Here is a 25,146-nt window from a genome sequence, read left to right as displayed (position 1 = left end):
TGTTTTCAGCAATCCTCTCTACAGATGAAAATAATTCAAGAGGTCTCTCAATTTTGAGTCTGAATCAGCCAGTAATTCCTTCATTGAAGATAGATATTCCTTAACAGATACCCAGGAGGGATGTGGTAGATGGAAAGAATACTGGACTTAGAATTATAAGTCCTATACCACTTCTACTTATTAATCTTTGACCTTAGGTACAGTGTCCTCATCTGAAAAATGGGTATAATAATATCAATAATATTTCCTTATGGGCTTGTGGTGAAGATCAAGACATGTGTGAACAGTTATCTGTAGATTAAACAGTACAGTAGAGCCTCAGGTTACATCGGAGATCTGTTCCTATGGTGCGACGTAACGCAATTTTTGCTGTAAGTTGGAACCCACCTACCTAAGCACCTACGTCACTCACATGGAGCACATACACAGCAGTAATGAAGTGAAACAGTAAAAAAAATTTAAAAGATAGATAACAATTCCTGACCTTTACTTGTGGTAAATAAATAATAAAAAACATAAAGCACATATGTACATACTTCAAAATGACAGAACCTTTTTTTATGAATAAATAAGAGATGGTGACATAACCATGAAAAGACATATGAAACGATGTATGTCGAATCCGATGTATGTCGAATCCGATGTAACCCGAGGACTGTCTGTACTAGCATACCCAACCTACCCTACAGATGTAGGTGGTCTGACAGGATACATTACTGCTCTGTAGTTTTACTTGGTTTTACTAATATAAATTGTATTTATATAAATGGTACTAATCCCTTTAAGTTATGAAACATTAAAAATACATACAGCCCTAGCTGGTTTCACTCAGTGGATAGAGCGTCAGCCTGCAGACTGAAGGGTCCTAGGTTCGATTCCAGTCAAGGGCACATGCCTGGGTTGTGGGCTTGATCCCCAGTGGGGGGCGTGCAGGAGGCAGTCAATCAATGATTCTCTCTCCTCGTTGATGTTTCTATCTCTGTCTCTGTCTCCCTTCCTTTCTGAAATCAATAAAAATATATATATGCTAAAGGCCCAGTGCACAAAATTCGTGCATGGGGGTGGGGGGTCCCTCAGCCCGGCCTGCACTCTCTCCAATCTGGGACACGTTGGGGGATCAGGCCTAAACCAGCAGTCGGACATCCCTCTCGCAATCCAGGACTGCTGGCTCCTAACAGCTCGCCTGTCTGCCTGCCTGATCTCCCCTAACCACTCTGCATGCCAGCTTGATCGCCCCCTAACTGCCCTCCCCTGCTGGCCTGGTTGCCCCTAACTCCCATCCCCTGCCAGCCTGATAGCCCCTAACTGCCTCTGCCTTGGCCCCTGCCACTGTGGCTTTGTCTGAAGGACATCTGGAAGACATCTGGTGTAATTAGCATATTACCCTTTATTAATATAGATTAAATATATATATTAGTATATATATATATACACAGAAGGATTAGTTTCCTGAATATTTGCTATAAATGTGTATAATTAGGGATTGGCAATGAAAAAGCATGATTTCTTATTTAAATAAAAGTGTTAAGTACTATTAAAACTAACATTTGTTAAATGCTTACCACAGACTGAGTAGCAAGCATTACAAATATTAATTCATTTCATCTTCACAATCCTATGAGTTAGATATTGCATTTTACACATGAGGAAATTGAGATACAAAAGTTTATAACTTGTCTACTTTCACAGAACTAGTAAATGGCAGATCTAGAGTTCAAATCCAAGTCTGTCTGGTTACATATGTGTAAGCACTATGTTCTACTGCTTTCCTAATCAACATATCTCCTCTTGAGCATCCTTTTAAAGAACAGAAAATCAAAACATTTATAAAATCTTTTGCTAATATTCACTAGCAGACAACTCCTCAAAATGTAATTTATAGAGAGTATACAAAACTAAGAAATGGCTTTGAGTGAATAAAAGAAAGAGGTGGTGGTTGACAACATTCCTGCTCTCACAAATGGTGAAAGTGGTTATGTACCTTGATGATTCCATTGATTTTTTCAATAGGAAACACACACAACTAGTATAAGTAGCTTAAGTCTTGGGTGTGTGTGTGTGCGCACATGCACGCATGTGTATTATATGTGTGTGTGCATTTGCTGCATTTGCCAAAAACCTTCCTCCTATGGAATTGCTCTCTTCTCTATGGCCATAAACCATATAGGTTGGCTACTTTCCTGATGAAGAAGAATGATTATTATGAATGCAAAGGTTGAGTTATGTTTGGTGTGATGAGCTCAAAGCCTACCAATGTGTGAGGCTGGGCTGGCCATTTGTTTATTGGGTGTCATAGTTATCCCTCATCTACCAATGAGGAAATGGTTTTAGATCACAAAGCAGGACAGCAACCAATGTGAAGCAAATTTCAACTCAACCAAAGGAATCATTTTTTTAAATTAAAAAAATAATAATTCAAACATCAGAAGTTATTACATTAAGAAATATTCATTGTAAAAATTCAGTCATTACAGATGAACTTGGTAAGAAATTCAGAAGTTGGTCACTACCCTTAATTATGGGTCTTTTTCCAAAGGAAGCTTATAGTTAACAATTCCATGTGTATTGCCTCTCAGAACTTTTGTGTATATAACTCATCTGGTGATTTTGTTAAACTGCAGATCCTGATTCAGTAGATGTGTGATGGGCCTGGGATTCTGCATTTCTGCTAAGCACTCATCTTATGCTGATGCAACTGGTGCATGGACCACACTTTGAGTCCAAGGTCATGGGGTATGTGCGTTGCTAATTTTATCATGTATGCCAAAGTGCATTTCAAAGTGATTGTACCAATTACACTTTCACCAGCAGGACACATGAGTACTTATTTCTCTTACATTCTCTCTAATATTTAAAAATTATCACATTAAATTTGCCAATCTGTTAAGGTGAGATATGATATCTATATTTCAAAAATATATTTCCTGATTTTTAACAAGTTTAAGCATCCATTCATATATTTATTGGATATTTATACATTCTCTTTAGTTAATTGCTTGCTCATATTCTTCTTTTTTAAAAAATACATTTTATTGATTTTTTTACAGAAAGGAAGGGAGAGGGATAGAGAGTTAGAAACATCGATGAGAGAGAAACATCGATTCAGCTGCCTCCTGTACACCCCCTACTGGGGATGTACCCGCAGCCAAGGTACATGCCCTTGGCCAGAATCAAACCTGGGACACCTTAGTCCGCAGGCTGATGCTCTATCCACTGAGCCAAACCGGTTAGGGCGCTTGCTCATATTCTCGCCCCATTTTTCCTTTTGGGAATTTTTGCCCCTCTGTTTTATTGGTTTATATGAAATTTTTATACATTTTGGATATCAATCCTTGGTGTATTAACTATCTTACAAATATTTCCCTCCAGGTCTAAAGAACAAATTCCCACTTGGCAGAGCTGTCTAGTGATTGAATGGAAGCAGAGCCACTCAACAATCCCTTGTTGGGAAGGAACTTGGTGCCTCTATTATTAACTGTGGGAGCCTTTCTCTTTATATTAATATAATATATCAAATTAGAACTTACCCGACTGTACGACAGTTGTTTGTTGATCTCCTCCACTAAACAGTGATCTCCTGAGCACAGGGGTGCAGGTCTCCAAGGCACCTCTGCATTGCCAGTACCCAACATTGGGTCTAGCACAGAGCAGGCACTCAGAAATACTTAGTGCAGTGGTTCTCAACCTTCTGGCCCTTTAAATACAGTTCCTCATGCTGTGACCCAACCATAAAATTATTTTCATTGCTACTTCATAACTGTAATGTTGCTAGTTATGAATCCTAACGTAAATATCTGATACGCAGGATGGTCTTAGGCGACCCCTGTAAAAGGGTCGTTCGACAGCCAAAGGGGTCGCGACCCATAGGTTGAGAACCGCTGATTAGTGGATGAATAAGTGGACAGATGGTTAAATGGGTCTAGTTGCAGGATTCCTGTCAGGATCTGCCCTGCAATTCAGCTAGGAGTTGCCTTGGGCCTTTCAGTAACTGAAGAGGAGGAGCCAAGAGTCTTAGAACCTTTGCTCCTAGTTAGAGAAAAATTTTCTCAGGGTGGCTTGTCTTTCTCTCCTTTCATTTAGCTTTCAGATACTTCGGTGCTTAGAAATAGTAATAATAACAATAGCTTATGTAGTGCCTTTAACGTGCTTTATATACATGAATTCATCTAATTCTCAAAACAGCTCCACACAATAGGTATTGTTATTATTGTCTCCATTTAGTAGATGAAGGAACTGAGGCACAGAAAGGTTAAGTAACTTGCTCAGGATCATACAGCTAGTAAATGGCAGAACTGGAATATGAACCCAGCTGTTTCTGCTCAAGGGACAACATATGAAAAACACTAGGCTTGCCCCAATGTTCCTCTTTGTTCCCCTTTCCTCACCCAGACATGTGCCTTTTCTGTCATTGGCTCTCAGTCCTGTGGCTTGGCAGAATCCAATCTCAGACCTATTGTTCCTTTATCTCCTTTGCCTCTAAACCTTGCATCCATCCCTGCAGGAAGCCCCAACAATCCCTTTTATTCTAGGGACCTGGTAACCTTACTTCCCATGCAGCCAGACCAGGGATTGGAGCTTTCCACCCTCAGGGCCCATTTTCCCCCAGTAGCCCCCCAATTCCAGTTGCTACTTCTGGGCCCAAGGCTTTGTATGGTGCTGCCATCTGGTGGGTATAGATAACCACTGACAATACTCTCTGATGAGTGGACCCCTGCCATTGGCCGAGGTTGGTCTACTGTTCCTTTTTAACCTCCAGTCAGGGTACTTCGCTTAGAATGTATTTAACTGATAGTTAAGCTCCATTAATGACTGGCTTTTCCAATTCTGGTGTCAAAGATAATCCAAATAAAGGCTTAGTACTGGTGGGAAGACGGTGTGGCCATACTTGTGGGTGAGAAGTCCTACTTAGCTGCCCCTCAAATCACCTGAGGAGACTATCTGCCTATATAAAAGATGGGTGCGATCCAAAGGTTGTGCTGTGAAGACCCTGCCGGGGTCCAGCCCTGGTGGGCCAGGGGTTCCCAAAGGTGTGGACGGAGTCGGCGAAGAATGTTTTACATGGAGACAGCGTTCAGAACTCTCTAGCTCTCTTTAGTCTCCGTGGATCTTCCTGTGCCTGGCTGAGGCCACAGAGAAAGATCCCAAGGCAAACTGAGCCTTTATTTTGTAGTCAGAGGTAAACAAGATAGTGGTTACCAAAGTTACACTGTTCTTGTGAGTTTCACTTGTTTTTGTTCTTATTCTTGCTGCACTTCCCTCAGCCCATTAGCTTCCCAGATAAGATCTAGGGAGGGTCATAAAGGCAAGCCTAATGATGCTTTAGAGGACTGTGCCCTCTAAGCTGGGACTTATTTGTGACATTGCCAACAGGTCAGTCCCAGGCTTAACCCTATAGCTGCTCCCCACAGACCCTACCAGGAATCTCCAACCTTTTTGTAGGCTCCTCTAGGTACTCACTTTCCTCTTACAGCCAGAGTGGAAGGAGACCCCAAACTCAAATGCTAGGCATAAGTTTAAAGAAACACATTGTACTAGATTCTCTGTTAGTCTGGCTCACATCCATTATCTGACTAACTTCACAGTGATCTCCTGAGGCAGGATTTATTTAAAATAAAGATGAGGAAACACTTAGGAGTTTGGTAAATGACCTAACTTGAGAATCAGAAACATCCTTCCAATTCAAGAATTATTTTTAGCAGCTTTCAAGGCTCAGAAAGGAGGCTCATCTGGAAACTCTGAGACCCAGGTTATAGCCATATGTCTGGAGTCAACTGGGTAGGGCCCTGAGCAACTGGTCACGAAACAAAACCTCAGGGGCTCAGTAATTGTTTGGATTGAATGGAATTGAATGGAGGTCCAAAGATATGAATCTCTACTCAGGCATCCTATCCTATATAATAAAAGGGTAATATGCAAATCAACTGAATGGCAGAAAGACCAGCTGCTATGACACGCACTGACCACCAAGGGGCAGATGCTCAAAGCAGGAGCTGCACCATGGTGGTCAGTGTGCTCCCACAGGGGGAGCACTGCTTAGCCAGAAGCTGGGCCGAAGGCTGGCGAGCACAGCTGCAGTGGCAGGAGACTCTCCCTCCTCTGCTGCAGTGATAAGGACATCCGACTGCCGACTTAGGCCTGCTCCATGTGGGGAGCAGGCCTAAGCCGTCAGTTGGACATCCCCTGAAGGCTCCCGGACTGAGAGAGGGTGCAGGCTGTGCTGAGGGACCCCTCTAAGTGCATGAATTTCATGCACCAGGCCTCTAGTTGTTTTAAGAAAGATTACATGAGGGCTAAAAACCTTTGTGGGCCAAGTTTTGTGCTCCCTTCCAATCAACTTGTTTATAACCAAAGGGTCAGGAGTCTTAAGTTTGAGGTTACTGGGGGCAACAGTCCCTGAAAACCAGCTTTCCATTTTTACCATCCTATCAGCCTATGGAGATCACTATACTACTGAGGGTGAAGACAGACATTATGAATAGAAAACCACTGTGCTGGAGCCCAGTTAGGCAAGCTGAGTACCTTTCTTCAGTACAGCTTCAGTTCCGGTTAGCTTACATTAGAGAGAGAGCACTGATACTTGTTGGGGAGAAACCAAGTATTGCTAAATAGGATAGGGTTCATGGATTTGAACTCTGGCCTGGAAGGGGAGGAACCATATTCTGGAAGGAAACTCACCTGATCCTGAGCACCCATTATGTGTCCTGAACCAATTAAAGCCCTTTCTGGTGCATTCTCTCATTTAATCCTCACAACTAATCCCTTCAGCAAGTCTTGTTTACATTTGACACGTGGAGAAATGGAGCCCCAGTGACTTTTTGAAACTTGTCCAAGCTCACATAACCTGGGATTAGAGTCCTGGAGTCTGGCTGCACCTCTGGTGGGTATTCTTTAAACAGGTCATCTGGACCCTGTGCCTTTTCAGAGCGGAGAGCCTGCTCTGCATTCCTCCACAGTTACACATTAGAGGATCAGCCGGACAAAAACGTAAGGTCACACAATCCACGTTGCTTTCTCTTTGAACCTTATTTTTAAACTTGGGGCCTACTCCCTAACCCGCACCCCCATCAAGAATGTGAAAATGAGTATAGCTCTTCTCTCTCTAGCCCTGTGATGGTTTAGGAAGATGCTGGGAGGAGCTGGACTTCCAGGGTTTCTCCTGGGAGGGTGCAGAACAGAAAGGAGAACTAGACCTTTCTCATTAGCAAAACCCAAGGCCATTGCCTGTACATCCAGCCAGCCAGAGGAAAGACCAGACCCTTCATCTGTGAGCTGGTTATATTTCCAGAGGAGAAGAAGGGGAGAGGCAAGTTTTTATCCCCTCATGGATAGAGATTTCTATACCTTGATTTCCTCCCGCTTCCCCACAAATAGCATGTGTTCTTTCCTCTCAAATTTATGGACACATACGTACTCTCCTTTTCTGCTCTCCTCAGCTCACACCTATTGCTCTCCCTTCTAGCTATGGGTAAAGAGAAATCTTCTGGGATCCCTAGTTGGTGTCTGTTTTTACAGCATCTTTTAGGGGTTTAGCACTGGTCAAAGGGCCCCTGGCTGATGGCTATAAAGTGCCCCTTCTGTGGTTTTGTGCTCTCCCTCTTTGGTGGGGCCAGTGCTTTGAATCCAGAAGACATCACTTGAGGGAGCCACAAGGTGTACAAGGTGGGCATGCAGCAGGCTGCCTCCCTGAATCTTCAGGCCAGGGAAATGCATGCTACAGATTGAGAAGAGGAAAGAAATATGTGTTTTAAAAAGTCTTTGTCTAAAGGAATTCTATTCAGGTGCTGAGAAGACGTGAGTTCAGCAGGAAGGGGTAATATGAATATCTGCTCTAATAACAAACAAAATAGTGTCAGCCATTGGAGTCCAGCCTTGTGCCTTTGCTGATAGTCACAGGCCTCCCTAACATCAGTCACAAGAAGCACGCATGGGGGCTGTGCAGTTCACAGAGAGCTTATCCACCTGCTCCTTCCCCAGGGATGATTCTGTGCTGGGTGTCCCTATGCACTGAGATGAGCCTGGTCCCCCATTGGAGACAATGGGTGTTATAGGACACAGTGTGGTCCCGGGGGTGCACAGACTTAAAAACAAATCTAGATCAGGGCAAAAATCTTTGAGGCGGATGACGGTAGTGGTGGTCCAAAATCTTCTAGGAGATGCCTAACAGTGGTCGGCAAACTCATTAGTCAACAGAGCCAAATATCAACAGTGCAACGATTGAAATTTCTTTTGAGAGCCAAATTTTTTAAACTTAAACTATATAGGTAGGTATATTGTTATTAACTTAATTAGGGTACTCCTACAGCTTAGGAAGAGCCACACTCAAGGGGCCAAAGAGCTGCATGTGGCTCGCGAGCCGCAGTTTGCTGACCACGGGAGGTTGGCTCCGTTGACAGTTGCCAAGTTTGGAGACATCCAGGAGGCCAGCGGACAGGGTAGAGGTCAAAGTGAGGTCAAGGAAGTAGTGGTACCTACAGAGCCTGACCAAGAGCAAGACAGGGCAGGTGATCCCACACATGCTTCCTTGGCCTCTCTGCATCTTGGCAGCCAGAAAAATCAGTCCAGGAATTGACTGGTGGGGCCAGTGCAAGAAGCCCCTTGGCAGGGGCCAGGGAGGGACTCTGAGCTTAGGGAACCCCTCCAAAGACTGGAAGTTCCAGAGCATGAGCAAGAGGTGGAATTTACCCAGAGGTGGAATCTGCCGACGGAGGGGCTGGGACTGGCAGTGCGTCCTGGCCAGCAGCTTTGGGTCTGGGGCAGGAGCGCAGGTGAGGGTGGTTGCTCAGGCTCACCCCTGGAGGGCGGGAGCCAGGCGCGGCTAGCAGGTGGGGCCTGGGGGCTGGACTCCGCCCCGCCACCCGCCTCCCGCGCCCTCCGCCTTGGTCCCGCCGCCCAGCACCAGCCCCTCTCCCAAGCCGGAGCGCGATTGGTGGCGGCGCTTGTCGCTCGGAGGGGGCCGGGCGCTCCGCTCCGCGGCTCTCAACGCCGCCGCCGCTGCCTTCCCTCTAGCAGTGCGGGCCGGTGGGACCGCCGAGGCACCCGGAGGCTGGCGATGGGAAGCGGCGCGGCCGCGGACCCAGGCTGTGGCAAAGTTTCCCAGGCGCGCGTACTGGGGCTCGCAGCTGCCTGCCACCCGTAACCGCTCGGAGAAGGGTTCGGAGATTTTTAATTTGGGAAAAATCCACCTCATTTCCTTTGTCAGGCTTTCTCTCCGGGCGGCCGACGGCGGGAGCGCCAAACTTGGGCTCCGCGGCTCCGCAGCCAGCAGACTGCGCTTTGGGGAATCTCGGGACTCGGGTGCTCGGGTGCCCCGCCGCCCGGGGCGGGCCAGGGGGTGTGAGCGCGGGGCAATCCAGGGCGCGCACCGCGAGGAGGGGCCCGGAGCTCTATATGGAGGAGGGAGCCCAGAATGGTGTGCACCAGGAAGACCAAAACTTTGGTGTCCACTTGCGTGATCCTGAGCGGCATGACCAACATCATATGTCTGCTCTACGTGGGCTGGGTCACCAACTACATCGCCAGCGTGTATGTTCGGGGGCAGGAGCCGGCGCCCGACAAGAAGCTGGAGGAAGACAAAGGGGACACCCTGAAGATTATTGAACGGCTGGACCACCTGGAGAATGTCATCAAGCAGCACATCCAAGGTACGGGAGCCCCGGGAAACTTGGGCCGCCCGTGAGGCCCGGGAGTGCCCAGCGCAGCGCGGGGTGCGTGGGTGCCGGGTCACAGCTAAGGAGCGACTGCGGGGCTGAGGCTGCAGATGCGAGGGGGCTGCGTGTACGCTCTCGCCGGAGTGCGGGACCCTCGTGCCTGCGGCCGTGCGCGCTTCTCCAGGACACACGTGTGTGCTGCTCACCGGCAGTGTGGGGGCGCGCTGCACACGTGTCCAAATGTGCGTGTGACTCCCGGCTGGTTGCTCGCAGGCTCTCGGGATCCCACACAGGTCCGACTTCAGTGTGTGTACGTGTGACTGTGTGTGTGTACAAGAGAGCGCACGCAGGCTTTCGAGCTCATTTGGCTACTGTAGGGGCCACGGTGAGATGCCCGCGCGGCCTCAGCCATTGGCATTTAGAACCCACAGGCTGCGGGACGAGCGGAAGCTGGGAAGATTGCAGAGCCCCAGCCCCAGCCCCGCGGTGCGCGGTCTGTAGGGGGAGACGCAGGGAGATCCGTGGTTGGGGTGCTGCTTGTCCTCTCCACCACCACCTCCTTTGGCTCTAAGACCCTCTCTAGGAGCAGGTGTGGACCCGGGGAAGAAGAGTCGGCGCCTGGAGCTCTGTGTATTGCGGTGGCGCCTCCGCTTAGGATCTAGGATCGGGAGAACCCGCCCTGGGCTGCGCCTTCCTCACGGAGCCGCTGGCAGCTGGATGAAGGCCCTTCCCCTTGGTAGCTCCACTCCTGGGCCCAGGGAGTGGCTGGGCGGAGCAGACAGACCGCCTGGGTGGTTCTGGAATCCAACGCAGTGCTGGGAGGTTTCACTCCAGGCCTGGGCTGGGGCCAAGGGGAGGATGGGGTGCTGGGCAGGCGCTCCATCCAGGTGACCTGGTCCAGAGAGCTGTCAGAGGCAGGGAATGGAGAGCTCCAGGCACCGTTTGCACGCAGGCTCTTTACACACATGCAGATCTCTCACGTTCAGTTCACACTTATCTTTTCTTTGCCACTCACACCCCCTGCTTTCTGCCAGGCCTGTGAGCTGCTTAAGGGCAGGCTCAGCTGAGCCTAGTTCACCTGTAAATCTGGCAGGCCCACCTGGCTTTGGTTCCAGCACCCCGTGCACCCCGTAGAAGCACTCTCTTTTGTTTACACATGAGCGTCTAGCTCCTGCCGGGGTGGAGACAGCTGCTGTCTCCACCTTTGGTGTGTTTCCTCACTATGTCCAGAATAGTTCCTTCCCAAGCAGGTCCAGGTGAGTGCAGGCGAGGTGTGCATAGCCACGGTGCTTCCTGACTGATGACTTCAAAGCAGGTTCATGGCGCTGACACTTCCCCAGAAAAGGAGACGGTTGGCAGCTTCGCCTTCACACCTGCCTCTGCCTCTCAACCTGGCACGGGTCTCTGCAGACCCATTTATCTTTCCCATGGTGCCTGTTGCTGCTCTTTCTTACTTGTCCTCTTCCCTCCCCTGGGTCTGGGTCTGTACTGACAATTCATCAGCAATGGAAGTACAATGTTTGCCCCAGGGTGACTCAGAATGTTCCCAGGGAGACACAAGGCCATTCCTTACTTTGACATTTTCAGTTTGCCCACAGATTTTGAGAGATTTTTAATTCACAGATTCTCTTTCTGTATCTATATCCCAGAATATGAGTCTCTTATGTTTCCCAGTCTGGTCAGGGAGGAGGTGAGCAAAATACTACTTTGGAGAGCAGTGAGGAGACACTCTGAACCTGTGAGCTCATCACAGAGTGGGCCCCTGTCATGTTCAATGTGGAAATGTGGACCATGTCACATGGTTGATAAGGTTCTGCATGAAAATGAGTGCAATGTTGAAGCTGAAAGAAGCCTTTGTGATTTTTTTTCTCCCGGGAAACCTTATAACGATGCATTGTTTGGGAGCTCTCAATTTTATACCTGAAAACACTGACAAGGATGGAAAAAGAAGAGGGAGCAGGATCCTTAAAACATGTGCTAGTACCGTTCTCTCGAATGTGTGCGATGCCTGTATTATGACTCCTGTGGATATTCAGAAATGACCAGGTTCTCAGGACTGAAAGCCACAACCCAGAGGGTGGTGTGGAGGGGTTGGTGACAGGAAACGACTGGACAGGAGGCAGATGGAGGGCAGAGGTTACATGTTCGGTTGTGCCAATGACAAGTGACAGCTTCCTGTAGTGCTGGAGTCATCCCTGAGCTGAGATTTAGGGGATTTAAAGGGAAATTTAGGGATTTACCGTATTTAGGGGTTTACCTACAAAATTTGGGACTGGCAGAGTGCCGTGATCTGAAGGCAGAGGAGGGGAAAGGACAGATTAGACTCTTGTGCTTGATGATATGGGCGTTTACGTATACTCCACCATCAGGTGTCCTGTAGTCAGTGGAGACTTTTGAGCAATTCAGTTTACTTTGCTGAACTGAGGGGGGGGGGGGAAATAAAGGATAATAATAATAATAATAGCTAAAAATTACCCAGCATCTATTACGTGCCCAACACTACTCTAAGTGCTTTACATATATTTACTAATTTAATCCTCACACCCCTTTGAGGAAGGTAATATTAATTTCATTTTACAGATGGGGAGGTTATACGACTTGTTTAGGGTCAAGGGCCAAGCCTTGGCCTTACCTCAGATGTTCCAGGAACGACACTGGGAGGTAACTTTGGATACAGAAGTGAATCAAGACACTTTGGGTTCCTGTCACAGCAGACTTGTTTTCAAAGGACAATAGAATTTCTCGTATTAAACAGAGTCAGGGTTTGTTAGTCAGTTAATGGAAGAATTGGTTAAAGAGGGGAATGAAACATTACCTACATGCATTAAATATTTTATTTTACTATTATTCACTGATGTGTAGTACTGCAGGAATTTAAAGCCAGCTAATGTGACTTCAGAGTCTGTGTTCTTAACCATATACTCTGCAGTCTCCTAAGAGGGCCAGTGGATCAAAGGGGGACCAGTGCTCATCTGGATGGGGGATTTGATATCAGAGTGAGATACCTCAGAGGGAGGCCCCGTGACAGCATCTTAGCCTTCCAACTTGGAGGCTTCCTAAATAAACTCAGGAAGCTCTGGGGTTTGTTTTGTTTCATGCGGAGAGGCAGAGGTTACGTTCACTTAAAAAGTGTTTGAGGCACAGCCAGGACATTTCCTGGCATTCACAGCGAGTAGGTATTGGATGGATGCGTGGATGAATGAATGAGTACACAGTGCAGGCCCCCAGTGCACTGCTTAGTCATTAATGAAACATTTCCATTCGCAAATGAGTATGTTTTGCTTTGGAGCCTTGCTCAGGCTCCTCTTTGCTTTGGAAGAAAAGTTGTCCTGGAAGCTGCAAATGTCACAAAATGTTCTGCAGGATGTTCCGTGGGACTTGCAATTAGAAGAGACTTTGGAGCATCACCCTAGAGGTCTGTTCCAGTCATGACTGAAGAGTTTGTTTTCCTCTTGAGGGTGGCAGTGATATTTCATTTTAATTTGTTTTCTGATTGAATGATTTAATTAGATGGTGTTTGGGAATCTCTTGGGAATGTAAATTGCAGTTTTGAGATTTATTTATTTATTTTATTATTATTTTTTTTTTTTGCCAAATAGATGGTAAACGGAAGGGTGGATAACTCCAGATTTACAAAATAGCATCCTAATGGGTTGGGAACACAAAATAACTGTTGGAACAGATTTGGTCTTAGGAGGAGAAAGATCGGATTACTTGAGGTGGTGAGGTGGAGAAAGTAGAGGGGTGCTGAAGTAGGCCTAAGTGTTGGAGAGCTTAGGAAATGTTAATGTTAATTCACTTCTTAATTTGGAAGTCCACAAGAAACAAAAACAGCATTTCCCTTTTCTTGATTAGTATCTTTTTGAGTCTGAAAAAGAATGTGCCAATATGAAAGAAAATATTTAAAAATGTATACAAGTGCCTCTAATTTATTTATTCTACCCTCAAGACAGCCATTTTGCTTTGTGAGCATTCCCTTCCAGCTTTGTCCTTCTGTCTCCATCTGTCTCTTAAAAGTAAAGGTGTAGTCATGGTTTACATGTAATTTCCTATTCTGATTTTTTCAATTTGCTTTTTGTTAGAAGCATTTTTTTCATGTTTGCTACATGGTTTATTGATTCAGTCCTTCTCTACTGGAGACTTAAATGTGCCAGGAATGACACTGGGGAGGTAACTTTGGAAACAGAAGTGAATCAAGACACTTCTGGTCCCTGTCACAGCAGACTTGTTTTTAAAGGACAATAGAATTTCTCACAATAAACAGAGTTAGGGTTTGTTAGTCAGTTAATAGAACAATTGGTGAAAAAGGAGACTAAAACAAGATATTACCTACATGTACTAAATATTTTATTTTACTAATCTTCAAAAGGTACATTCATTTACCAGCCTTCTGATGTAAGGCTGAGGCCTTGTCTTTGGCCAGCATGTGCTTTCTGATCATCTTCCTTGCATAAATCACACCCATAATGTGCTGTTTACAATGTCTGAATTTTTATTGTTTTCCTTAAAATTCATTGAGAACCTAAAGATGCTTATAAAGCAATCTCAGTGTAGGAGCTTACATTTTTATGATTCTGACTGATCTTTTGCAGTCATTTTGCACTCTTGTAATTTGACTGCTATGTAAGTGACTAGCTTTATAAAATCTTTCCAAAGCATTTAAATTAATTTTCTTAGAAATAGCAACTCTCATCTTTTTAGTAGTCATATTCCATAGGCTCATATAACATGTAATTAAATTACATTGTTACCAGGACAAGTACCCAGAGTATAAACACATTTGGGAGCAAACCCATTGGGCTGGTGGTAAGCATACAACTCAATTGCTAGCGGGAGATTGAGTGGGGGTAGGAGAAAAGCTGACACAGAGGGACAAAGGCATCCTGCAGTTTGTTTCTTAGGGGGAATGAAAGCATGGTGAGTCTGGAGAGATGATTCAGTGCAGGATTTTTAAAGAGAACTTTTACAGTATTTTTAATGACTGCATAATATTCCATCATTAATATAGCATCATTGACTTAACTATTTCCCTATTTTTGAACTTTCCATGTTCTGTTACAAATAATGCAGAAATAAACGTCTTCACCTCACTGTTTTCTTCATTTGAATTACTTATTTCCAGAAGTGGGATTACCATTGACTCAAAGATATGAACATTGTGATGAAAGATTGTTTTTCAAAAGGAAAGCCTTTGTACATGGCCACCAGCGATGCATTATTGTACCGGTTACATGGAGACTGGGCAGCACTGGGTGTTACCATTCAATATATTCCGGGAAAATATAATCCCTGTCAAATATCCTGTTCTTTTGCTTTCCATTCCTTTGAGGACTATAGGACAGAAGACCCTCCCGCTGCACCCAGGTGTGATTTCACCTGGCACTGGTGTCCTTTTCTCAGTTTTCCTCTTGAGTTATCAGTGTTTGTGATTTGTGTGTTAGATAGTTATATTCTACTTACACATATCATACATAAATAATACCTGTATTCTATATGACATATGTGATTTTTGCTTTACAGAGATGCCTTAGGGCAGTGGTCGGCAAACTCATTAGTCAACAGAGCCAAATATCAATAGTACGATGATTGAAATTCCTTTTGAGAGCCAAATTTTTTAAACTTAAACTATATAGGTAGGTACATTGTTATTAACTTAATTAGGGTACTCCTAAGGCTTAGGAAGAGCCACACTCACGGGGCCAAAGAGCTGCATGTGGCTCCTGAGCCACAGTTTGCCGACCATAGCCTTAGGGCCATGGTTTTCAAACTCTGTCCCCAGGAGCCCCAGGCTTCTAGAAGGACTGTCAAGGGCGGGGGGAAAAAAAAAAAAAAAAAGGAGACATATGTAATACTCTTTGTAATACTTTAAGCAATAAAAAAAAAAAAGAAAGAAATGAAAGGGGCAAGTGAGGTCTCCTGGACCCCTCCCCCCTCCTTCAACCAGGGCAGCTCCTCTGTCATCTGTCTTATGTTTGGTGTTCTGTAAAATATTTCATTTTTTAAAAAGCTCGGCTTTTTTTTAAAAAATGTTGAAAATCACTGTTTTGGGAGAAAAGAGAGATCAGGCTGTTTCATTTTTGTGAGGGATGATAGTAGCAGCGAGAATTCAAGAAAGTAAACAAATCTAAAAGGAAATTGAATTCCTGGGTGGTGTTCTTATAACCTCTCTTTCCCCTCCTGAATACCATGATTAATAATGTATTACAATTGTATGATTAATTTCTAAATCCATTATCTTACTTCATTGAGTCAAGATCATCCCAACAATAGGAAATGGATTAACTGCTTTTTGTTTCCTAAAAATTTATTAGGCATATTATGTACACATGTTAATGTATATAAGGTTAGTAGAAGTGGTTGCTCATGGTGGTTAATAACAATATAAGGTCCTTAAAAATCAGAAAATATTCTAGGCCTGGAGATTGGGAGATATTTTTCTCCCTACAGCTTTTAGATGTCACCTAGAGTTGGTCAGTGTCCCCCTCATCTGATCTCTGACTTGGCGGGGTTGTGAAGAAAAGGATATGATCTTTGCTGGATGCTTGCAGTTTATTTGAAGAAAGGGTGTCATTTATTATTATTATTTTTTTAATTTGCATTCTTTTTAAAAATATATATATATTTTTTATTGATTTCAAAGAGGAAAGGAGAGGAAGAGAAAGATAGAAACATCAACAATGAGAGTGAATCATTGGTCAGCTGCCTCCTGCACGCCCCCCACTGGGGATGGAGCCTGCAACCAGGCATGTGCCCTTGACTGGAATCAAACCTGGGACCCTTACAGTCTGCAGGCCGACGCTTTATCCACTGAGCCAAACCAGCCAGGGCAAAAGGGTGTCATTTAAGCAGTAAGGCTATTTGTCCTTCAGAATGAACTGTGGCATGTGAAATTATATTAGGAACAGTGATTGATATTTTGAGAGAGTTCAATAGCAGGATGTAGAAGTTGAGCCCAATTACCTTTATTAATAGCTCAGGACCACATCTTTATGGACTAGAAAGACCTTGCCAAAGAATACAACTTTTTCCCATGGCCAAAAAAATTTCATTTTTATCCAGAAGTGTGTAGGCTGTAAAATAAATGAGTTCCACATTCTTTCCCACTCACTTGACATAAATTGTTATTTGCCCTTGATAAGTAGGCTGATGTAGAATCTCAAGGAGAATTCAGAATGAAATGTCGGAGAGCCACCGTCTGGTTTTCTGCTTTTTGAGGGCCTCAAAGGTCAGCTTCTGTTGCTTGGGTTAGGCTGGTCTGTGTTTCCCCAAAGGTATTAATGGGATTCAGAGCCACATACAAGGTTACTGGAGTATCTTCATTACCATCCTGTAGGATTTCGGACTTCACTTAACTTGAAAAGCTGAATGTGCTATTGCCTTGATCTGAGGCTTGAAGGTCTCTTTAGGATTGTTGCCTCTGGGACAGGCAGGCTACCCTGTGGAGAAGCAGGTAGGACGTTGGTCCATCTGGGGGTGATACTGCTCAGAAGTTCCTTTGGGGAAACACTAAGCTGAATGTGAGTGAAGCAGGTAGCCAAGAATCAGCAAGGCGGGGTTTTTGGAGAAAAAGGATTAGGCATGTAGTTGGAGAGGTGGACGTTCATATATGTGGGATGGGTACTAAGTCTGCTGGTGGATGATCCAGATTCAATGATTGGTGGGCTGCGCTGCTCTTCTGGCCTTGCATGTCTCTCTAGGGCTAGGGGCTCTGCCTTGAATTTATCAGAGATTTGATTATTTGCTGGCATCTACAATGGTCCTCTTACCAAATCTCATGCTGCCTTTGGGGTCAGCTTCATTCCTCAATGCAGTGCTTGAGCACAGGAATTCTTGATATTTTTTTTTCCTTACACACACACACACACACACACACACACACACACACACACCTTTACATGCAGGGCACATTCCCCAGGGCAGGGTCAGGATGCATGTCCCAACACACTGCATGCATTCACTTTCACTCCATTTCTTTGTCTCTCACTTCAGAAAGCATATTAGTATGCAAGAGAGTGTGATAACCTTGAAATCCCTTCAATTTATTAAACTTAATCATTCATAAGCTTTGGTACTGAAATTATTGTTAATAACAAATTACTGAACAACTGTTCCATCATATAGTATGCAGTGGCAGTGATCGGGAACAGCTGCTGTTCTGGAATCTTCTGTGTGGGTCTATGTACTCTTTGTGACCTAGCTGAGGGCAGCCCACAGCAGCTTTAAGCATGAGGATTCCTGCTTATATGAACACTGATGCTTTGGTAGTTTTTCTGGCTACATGATTATGAATTTAAAATATGTTGGTCGAACAGACCATCCCAGTGACTATGCAGTTCTGAGATGTAGTCCTTTTTCTCTGCCTGACGTTTAATTTCAGTTCTGTGAATCAGGTTTGCTGAAAGCCCTGAATGTCCAGCCCCAATGAACAGTGAGAGGCTTCATGTATGATGCCACAGCTCAGATGGTATTCACACCAGCCAGCACACTTCGCTGAGCTATGTCTTGTTACCACTGTCCTTTAAGAGCTCATGAGCATACAGGGTTTGGAAAGATCCAGGACAGTGGCTTCTGCACCTATCTCCTCGGGACAGACGAGAACAATGGAAAATGATGCCTGAAGAAGACATGAATGGGTTCATTGCACCAGGGTCCAGAGTCTACGTCTCAGAGTGAGCACCCTATTTAAGATGGTTGGGTGCTACATCTGAACAAATCCTGGTGCCTTGTTGGGCTTCACCAGTCCGACCTGCCCATCTTTGTCCTCTGGGGACTTAGAGTTAAAGGCCATTGAGATCCCAGAGGAAGGTAATTCTGGGGCCCGGGCAGGACAGCCTCTGAAACTTGGATTAGTAAGTGTCATGCTAGTGGCCTCTGGGGACCTAGGGGAACAGCACCAACATTGCTCGAGTCTATGACTATGAAAGTAAGGACGCTCAGGAGAGATGTGAAGCTACAGAAGTGACAAATGAGAATTCTAGCCAAACTCTTGATTTATTTGAAAAATAACAGGCCTATAAAGAATTGAAGATTGATTATATTAGAGGGGGATGGAGGAAGAACTACTGCTGAGGTCCGGGACTGGGCTAGGTACTGTCCATGCATATTGCTTTTTATCTTCAGAGCATGGTGAGGGACAGTTTTAGGGGTGTGAACATAAAGATGTAGAGACTTAGAGAGTTTGAACAAGGTCACAGAGCTGACAGGTGGTAGAGCCAAGAAAGGTAACTGTCTCCAACATCTGTGCTCTTTATTGAATAGAACATATCAACAAGACACTCTCACAGAGGACTGGAAAATCATTATATCAGAGACTGTGTGAGAGTCGAAGCTCAGAGGCCGTGGTTCAGGTGGGAGAGGGAGCCAGGCAGATGTCTTGGTCTGTCCTTGTGTAAGCAAGGAACCTTGAGGTCAGGTCGGGGCGCCAGAGTGAGAAGACCTTGCTTTGGAGGGGCAGTCATGAGGGCTTGGAGAGAGAGCCCTTTCTCCTGGCTCTTGTGGATCCACTGGGTGTTATGGGGCCTGTGGGAACTTGACCTTGTAGGAAGAGTGGAGTGTACCAACTGCAGACTCAAGCTCATTCAGGTTCCACATGTGGCTTTTGAGCACCTCCAGTGTGCCAGTCACTGTGCTGAGTGCTTTCCTGTGCACTGACGTGTCTTCTAGGGTGACCAACTTGTCCCGTTTGGCCAGGACTCTCAGTGTTTTAAAACTAAAAGTCCTGGGTCCAGGGAGGCCCCCCAGCCCTGGGCAGACCTGGACGATTGATTGTTCATCCTCTTCGTCTCAGTGAGGGTGGTAACTCCTAGCATCAGGGGAAAATCACCCTACTGATTGCACCACACCCGTGTCTTCTGCTCTCTATTCTTGAATGTTGACTTTGTCCAAGAGTTAGAAAGAGGACAGTGAGAGACCCCGCAGCCCCTGTCTTATCCCCTACCCCCCAGCCCATCCAGGCTGCATCTTCTCTCCTTTGCTATTAGTTCCGCCTTGGCGCTCTGTGATTTTTAGCTGTCTGAGCCTCTTAGGATTTGGAAAGGGAAAAGAAACAATTGCTGTAAATGAAAGCTCTAATAAAGTGATTTGGGCACAGAACATCAGCAGCTGTTTATTTGCCCCAAACAGTAGGAGTCTGTATTCATAACCTTGTGAGTTACATGCTAGGAAGTTAAAAGTAAGCAAAAATCTTACTTGAGACCCGCAAATGTGACTTTCTTCCTTTATTGAACTAATCTCTCTTCCTGTATATGCTGGTGACATTTTCCATTATCCACGTGGAAGATTCGTTTGGATCTGCTGTTACAGGTTATTTCGCTGGGCCTCGGCGAGGGTCCCAGAGCAGAGGGCTTTTCTGGTTTGTCTTTATTGCAGTCCTGATGCTGGGTGTTTATGTGGTTCCTGCCTCGAAGGATCTCGGGGAGTGGGACAGGCTTTGTCTAATTAATCATCTTATTTCCCTGACAGAGAGGGAGCCACGGAAGGATGGGAGTGGGCGACGCTTTAGACCTGCCTGTCTGTTCATGGCCCTGGAGGGAGTCTTTTAACATTTTGGTTTCTTTTGCTTCTAAATCTCAGTTTAATAATAAACCGAGCCTCTGATTTGTTTTATTTTCTAAAGGACTGTATGGAGGAAAATATCACATGCAGGGATTATGATGTAGACCCTCCAAGTCTATAATTGGGCCAGGCTTTAAAGAAAAAAATTGTTAGAATCTGGGAAGTTATGCTGGAAGGGGAAGCCAGTGGAAAGTGGATAGAAGATATTTTTATCAGTGTTTCAAAAATTGGGAAAAAAGAACCAGTGACGAAGTATAGAAATAGGTCAGAACCTGTCTGGGAGATGGGAAGGGGAAGAGAATTAATATTTGTTGAGCATCTATTATGTGCTAAATGCTTTACACGGGTTACACCATTTTAATGTTGTAAGCAACCCTGTGGAATGGTGTTGTTTACCCCCCCCCCCCCCCCGCCTCCCCCATTTTATAGATGAGGAAATCCAGGCTCAGCACCTATCATTTACTGTCCAGGGTTATGCGGTGAGAGTAGGAGACAAAACCTTGTTACCTCTACCAAGCTACTTAGTAAGGGGCTAGGGACCCTCTTGTTTTTCTGCTCTAGTGATGCTGATCAAGGGAAACAGGCTCATCCCTATGTCTCAGCAGAAACTTTTCAGGTGAGACTGGAAGAAGGAATTACGAGAGCAGCAAGGCCCTCCCTCCATGGGTTACAAAGTGACTGCTTTGTGCCTTCTTTCCTGGAGACTCAGGAGAACAGCCGTGCCAGGAGCTGGCCAGGACAAGCACTCTGGCAGGCTGAGAGCCTCCGACATGGCTCTCTGCAGCTGGCAGTGTTGTGTTTTTTTTTTGTTTTTTGTTTTTTCCGGGAGAGGACTTAGTGTGAACAAGACCATCTCTTCCACTCATTCAGTTCACAACTTTATTGGGGTTGGGGGTGGGGAGCGGGTGGGCATCCAACACAGGGCAGGGTCCGGCCAGGGATGGTGGAGGGGTCTGGCGCACACAAAGGAAGCAGCAGGCATGCCCAGGTCTGCCAGAGCTTCCCATTTAAATGAGGTGGGTTACTCAGGGTGCAGTGCATGACACAGTGGGTTCTAAGCTCTGTGGGCAGATATAAGAGGTAGACCCCAAGTTTCATATTGTTTACTGGGGCCTGTGGGGCCTATGGGATGATTGGGAGACATTGCACACATGCCTCCCAGTTTCTATTCTCCTCTATTTGGGCTGGAGTTTGATGGTGGCCTGGGATGTACTCTGCCTTCTGCTAGTCACATGCTCACATTCTCCCCTTCCTTCATTCAACCAGCATTTATTGAGCACCTAGTAAGTGGTGGGAATATACTAGTATCAATGGAACAAACACAAAAATATGAAGGGGTTACAATGAAGTGAGCTGGTCAGTGACTCAACTAGAAGCAAAGGCTTGAAGAAAGTTAGGTGGGGACTCTGTCTGGGGGAAGAGAGTTCCAGGTGGAGGGAACAGTCAGTGCAAAGACCCCGAGGCAGGAATGTGCCATGTGCCTTGTGTGACTGGGGAACAGTGGTGTGGCTGGTGGGGCCAGAGCAGAGTCACTGTGGGGAACAGGCTGGCGGAGGGGCAGCCAGGGGCCGCTGGGGAGCAGGTTGTGCAAGCCTTGGAGACCACTGTGTGAGGAATGCTCTGGGAGGAATGGGGAGCCACTGGAAAGGGTGAGAAGCGGAACCTGCTCTTAAAGGCATCCATCGGGCAGTTCTCTGGCTGCTTCCTGATACTTCTCCTGGTCTTGACACGGTGCCAGGTGTGGTGTGGCGATGACAAAATACCTGGGACAAGGGTCCTTTTCTTTAAAAGGCTCATCATCAGGCTGGGCAGACAGCACAAGAAACGATTGAGGCTCATTCGTAAGCGGATGCAGTGCGGGTTAAAGCTGAATTCTAGGAGTGCCTTGTCAGAACAGGCTTCAGGGAGGGCTTATGACACATCTTTGAAGAATGAGGAGGATTTAGAGGAGTGTAGCCCGGAAGATTAGCGGAATGCAAGTTAGATATTAAGTAAAACCAACAGTTACCTTGAAGAGGGAAGCCTGGGTTCCCTCAGTTAGTGTGAGGCCCACCGGGATCGGATCAGCACTGCCGTTTCCACGCAGGTGACCTTGGGCCAGTCTCTTCATGTCCCAGAGCCTCCGTTTCCCTAACTGCAGACATGAGGACAGTCGCTCCGTAAACACTGCAGGATTGTTGTGCTGAGTAAAGGCGGTGACGTGCAGGAAAGCACCCCACCCTGCCTACCACCTTTTCTTCAGTCTTCCTTTTCCCCCTCTTTCCTTCACTCGCACTCCTTTCCTTCTTGGAGCTTGTATAGAAAGAATGGTCCGGAATACATTTTCTGGTTGTACCACCTGGCATATCAAATGTGAAGCCATTCCAGTGCAATTAGACACTGTGTGTCAGGACTTCCCCCCGTCAAATCCAGCCTGAGAGAGTCATCGGGGAGATTAGAGGGAGCCCGACTCAGGCTTCTCAGCTGAGACATGTTGGAGTGTCTGTCTGATCTGACTGCTCCTCCGAAATCCGAAGCCTGCGGGCCTGGGGACTGCCCCTGTCTGCAGACAAATACTTATTTCGTAAGGCCTCTTGGCATGGCAGTGGGCAGCGGACCTGTGAGGAATGTGGTGTTTGTGGGGAGCTTGGCGGGTGGGAGAGTCATGCGAGGTGTCCAGTTACCTGGCGGAGAGTCTCATTTCTGAGGGAGAGCCTGCTTGGGGAGAGACCGCTGTTTTCCCCATCTCGGCCTCCCCAGAGAATCGGAGCTGCTCTGCCTGTCTTCCTGCCACGGTGAATTTGATTTAGCTCCAAGCAATGTGACTTATAATTTCAACTGCAGGCAGGAAGGTGTGATTTAAGACAATTGTCAGGAAGATTCAATTTAATCTTTCTTCCTTCCCCCTCTACAAAATGTGCATTTTGTTGCATGATATAATTTTAGTATGCACTCTTTACAACTCAGATAGATGTAGTTTCACGTTGGGAAGGTACACTCTACATTTTTTTTTAAGTACTTATCTATTTAAAGTCTCCTTAGTGACAGCAGGAAACTAGGCTGGCTTTTGTTTTTTCACGAGTGAGAATTGTAGTAAATCATTCTGATGCTTCCTGGGCAATAAGCCTTTTTATTTTTTTATTATTAGCAAGGTTTCTTGATTAATAAGTGATTTTGGTCACTTATTAGTAGGGAGGTAATTGCCTTAATGTAACAATAAAATTATTTTATTTACTTAAAACTGTACAGTTGTGAATTTTGAATATTTTCGACAATAGCCAGTTGCTCTTAGCAAAACAGGCATAAGTATTTTTTACTTAGTAATTACTTTAGAAGTACAGAGAGTATGCATTGATTTTTGTAAATAGAAAACTGAATGTCTTATTTCACCCTGACTCATACGGTATTAGAAACTTAGAGTATTGTGTTGTGCTGCCCAGTGCAATCCTCCCTCTTTCTCATATTTTAGCAAAGAAGGGTGAGCTTTCTCCAGTCGAATCTCAGTTGTAAAAATTCTAACCTGAAGGGTCGTTACTTAGAATCAGAGCATGCTAGAGCCAGAAGTTAACATCAGCTCATCACCCTCAAACTGTTTGCTGCCCTGACTGGAGTAGAACATCAGCCAGTGCACCAAAGGGTCATGGGTTGAGTTCCCAGTCAAGGGACACATACCTGGGTTGCAGGTATAATCCCGGCCCTGGTTGGGGTGTGTGCAGGAGGCAATAAGTTGACGTGTCTCTCACATCAATGTTTCTCTCTCTTCCTCCCTCCCTCCTTCTTTTCCACTCTCTCTATAAAAATCAGTGGGAAAAATATCCTTGGGTGAGGATACTTGTTTGCTGAGGGACCCAAGGTTCAGCACAACTTGGTGACCACCCTGAGTGCCCTCCCATGGGCCCTAGAGACTCTGGGATGGGCATCTAGGAGTCAGTCCTGACTCAAGTTTAGAAAGTTTCCTTCTACATCCATTGCGTCCCTCAACCTCAGAAGAGCTTCTGCAATGTTCCCATTAGTTGTAAGTTGTAAATCCTTAGTTGTATATTCTCAGATGAAGGCAGATGCTTAAGGGGCCAAGGGATGGGTAGATTTTCAGATGGGCAGGTTTCCTTCCATGGGGTCCCAGGGGATGAGGCTAAAGGGGTCCTCAGTCCCCTCTCCCTATATGCCTGGGCCTCTGAGGCCTGCACCCTAGCATCTTCAAGGTTGGGGATCATTTCAGGGTTGGGGATCATCTTCAGGCTTGGGGACATAGCACTGAGCAGGACCTGACTTTGGATCCAAGCAGTGCGTGGGAGCTCCTGATGATGCTGAGTCTGTACTGGGAGCAGTTATCTTCCCAGCTTTTCAAATCCCAGTGGTGGTGCAGATGGAGGAGGAGCAGAGATTTTATATCAAGGAGAGAAAATTTAACATTTAACAGGCACCAACTAGATGTTTGTTTAATTCACTTCATAGAGTTTAATCCTTAAAATAAGCCTGAGAGATCATTAGCCCCATTTTACAGACAAGAAAATCGTACTGTACTGTGACTCTTAACCTGCTTTTCCCATCACACTGTGGGTTCTCTGAGGGTAGAGACAGGGCCCTGTGTTTCCCAGTTTCCGGTTTCACACAGTGGCAGGCATGTCGTTGGGACTAAGTAGGAATTTGTTGAGTGACTGAATGAGTAAATAGCAGGCCTGCCTAAAACCACTTACTGAGAGGATTTGTATCCGGGTCTGGAAGGGAAGTCAGGGGACTGAAGGGCTGCTTCTCGTCCCTCAGGCTTGGGATGGCTTGCAGGTGGCTTGCGGGAGGTGATCTCATACTGCGTCCTCCTTCGGGGTCCTGGGCAGGAAAACATGTGCTCCTGGGGTCTCTTTCACGGCACCTCATGGCTTGTCCTGTGCTTTCCAGGCTTCATCACAGGGAAGCAGCAGCGCAGTGGGGCGTGTGTGTGAAATGTGCTTTTCTGCACTGAGATTCC

The 25,146-nt window shown here is 45.9% G+C and overlaps 1 protein-coding gene across 5 annotated transcripts in view; it reads left to right on the top strand.

The window, feature by feature from the left end:
• The first annotated feature begins 8,909 nt into the window (after positions 1-8,909).
• GALNT18 (polypeptide N-acetylgalactosaminyltransferase 18) overlaps positions 8,910-25,146 on the top strand; it is a 296,165-nt gene continuing 279,928 nt past the window's right edge. For 2 of the 5 annotated variants that reach the window (XM_036325392.1, XM_036325388.1), the window contains exon 1: positions 8,912-9,641. In XM_036325392.1, the coding sequence (XP_036181285.1) occupies positions 9,407-9,641 (235 nt within the window). In that variant the 5' untranslated portion in view covers positions 8,912-9,406. Of the gene's footprint in view, positions 9,642-25,146 lie in introns of all 5 variants that reach the window. The other 3 variants (XM_036325391.1, XM_036325389.1, XM_036325390.1) reach the window with 3 other exon arrangements.

Source organism: Myotis myotis, unplaced genomic scaffold, assembly GCF_014108235.1.
Source record: "Myotis myotis isolate mMyoMyo1 unplaced genomic scaffold, mMyoMyo1.p scaffold_m19_p_10, whole genome shotgun sequence".
NCBI lineage: Eukaryota > Metazoa > Chordata > Mammalia > Chiroptera > Vespertilionidae > Myotis > Myotis myotis.
This window is presented reverse-complemented; position numbering and strand designations above follow the sequence as displayed.